The sequence below is a fragment of the Galeopterus variegatus genome, unplaced genomic scaffold, assembly GCF_000696425.1.
Source record: "Galeopterus variegatus unplaced genomic scaffold, G_variegatus-3.0.2 Scaffold2582, whole genome shotgun sequence".
NCBI lineage: Eukaryota > Metazoa > Chordata > Mammalia > Dermoptera > Cynocephalidae > Galeopterus > Galeopterus variegatus.
In genome coordinates, this window is record NW_007728693.1 from 241,041 (window position 1) to 242,215 (window position 1,175).

A 1,175-nucleotide genomic window follows, 5' to 3' on the forward strand; every position below is an offset into this window, starting at 1 on the left:
TATAGTCACAACTACTGTAGTGTGTTTTAGACCTGGATTCAGGTGGTAAAGTCTTCTGTGATCTTTAAAAGATGCACATGGGCTGAGATTGAGGACTTTACAAAAGTCCCTATTTATATTGTGTCTTCATGAACAGTTTGCCTTCAAAAATGCTGCTGTTCAGGGCTGCAAAATCCATGCCAGGAAAGGGAATTTTCAGCTGATTTCTGAGTCCTCGACTGTTTTCTTAACAATGGACTTTGTGTTTAGAATCTTGCATAAGCACATTTGGCATGTTAAGATTTACAACATTTAGAGGTGCTGAACATGTGAAATTAATGATATGAATCTAATGAAAAATTAAGATATTTACTAATATTAGCAGAAATATATATTTTATGGCATATTATTTGACCTTAATACATTACTCCAATTTTTAAAAAGGGTATTTAAGACTTTATAACTCTATAGCAGGTGGCCTTTAAAGCATAACAAAATATATACAAAAAAATTAGGAAGGATATTAATGTCAACTATGAAATAAATTAACATGATTTTTATAAAATATACTGACCATTAAATTAAAAAATATTTTAAGGCAGGAATCTTCACTTGAAATTAGCATAATCAGAAAATATATCAATAAAATCTTGTACCACTTTGTAGCAGAATTCATACTGTTCCTGAAAAAGAAAAACAAGAATACATTAAAGTGATATTTCAAAATAATATATTTTATTAACTTAATCAGGAGAAACATTAAACAAATAAGATATAAGTAAGTCTGGTTATTTATTAAATTCTGCATACTCCTATGCACATTAGTTTCTGTCACATAATTTAGTTTTTAGGTACATAAAAATTTCCAAATACAGCTGTTTCCTACATAGAAAATGTCAACTTTAGTTTTAGTTTCAACTTATATTTTAGACAGTCTGAGTAAAATGTCTTTAATTTTCATATTTAAACTGGAAAATAACTATTTGTGAACTGAAAAAAATCAGAATATTAACACTGCCAGGTAAACTTCATAATATAACAAAAAAACAATCTACAAAAGTTAAACAGAATAAAAATCTAGATTATCTTTAAGACTGCAAAAGGGACATTGCTTTATATAAATTTTACTAGAATCCAAACAAACGATGCCTTACATTTGTAGAAGGCATTTAGCTCACTACGGCACCTTTGCACAG

At 28.4% G+C, this 1,175-nt stretch overlaps 1 protein-coding gene across 1 annotated transcript in view; it reads right to left on the reverse strand.

Moving 5' to 3' along the window:
• Window positions 1-334: 334 nt before the first annotated feature.
• PTPRE (protein tyrosine phosphatase, receptor type, E) overlaps window positions 335-1,175 on the reverse strand; it is a 34,139-nt gene continuing 33,298 nt past the window's right edge. Inside the window, exon 18 of the mRNA XM_008582354.1 lies at window positions 335-662. Coding sequence (XP_008580576.1) covers window positions 588-662 — 75 coding nt within the window. The 3' untranslated portion in view covers window positions 335-587. The remainder of the gene's footprint in view (window positions 663-1,175) is intronic.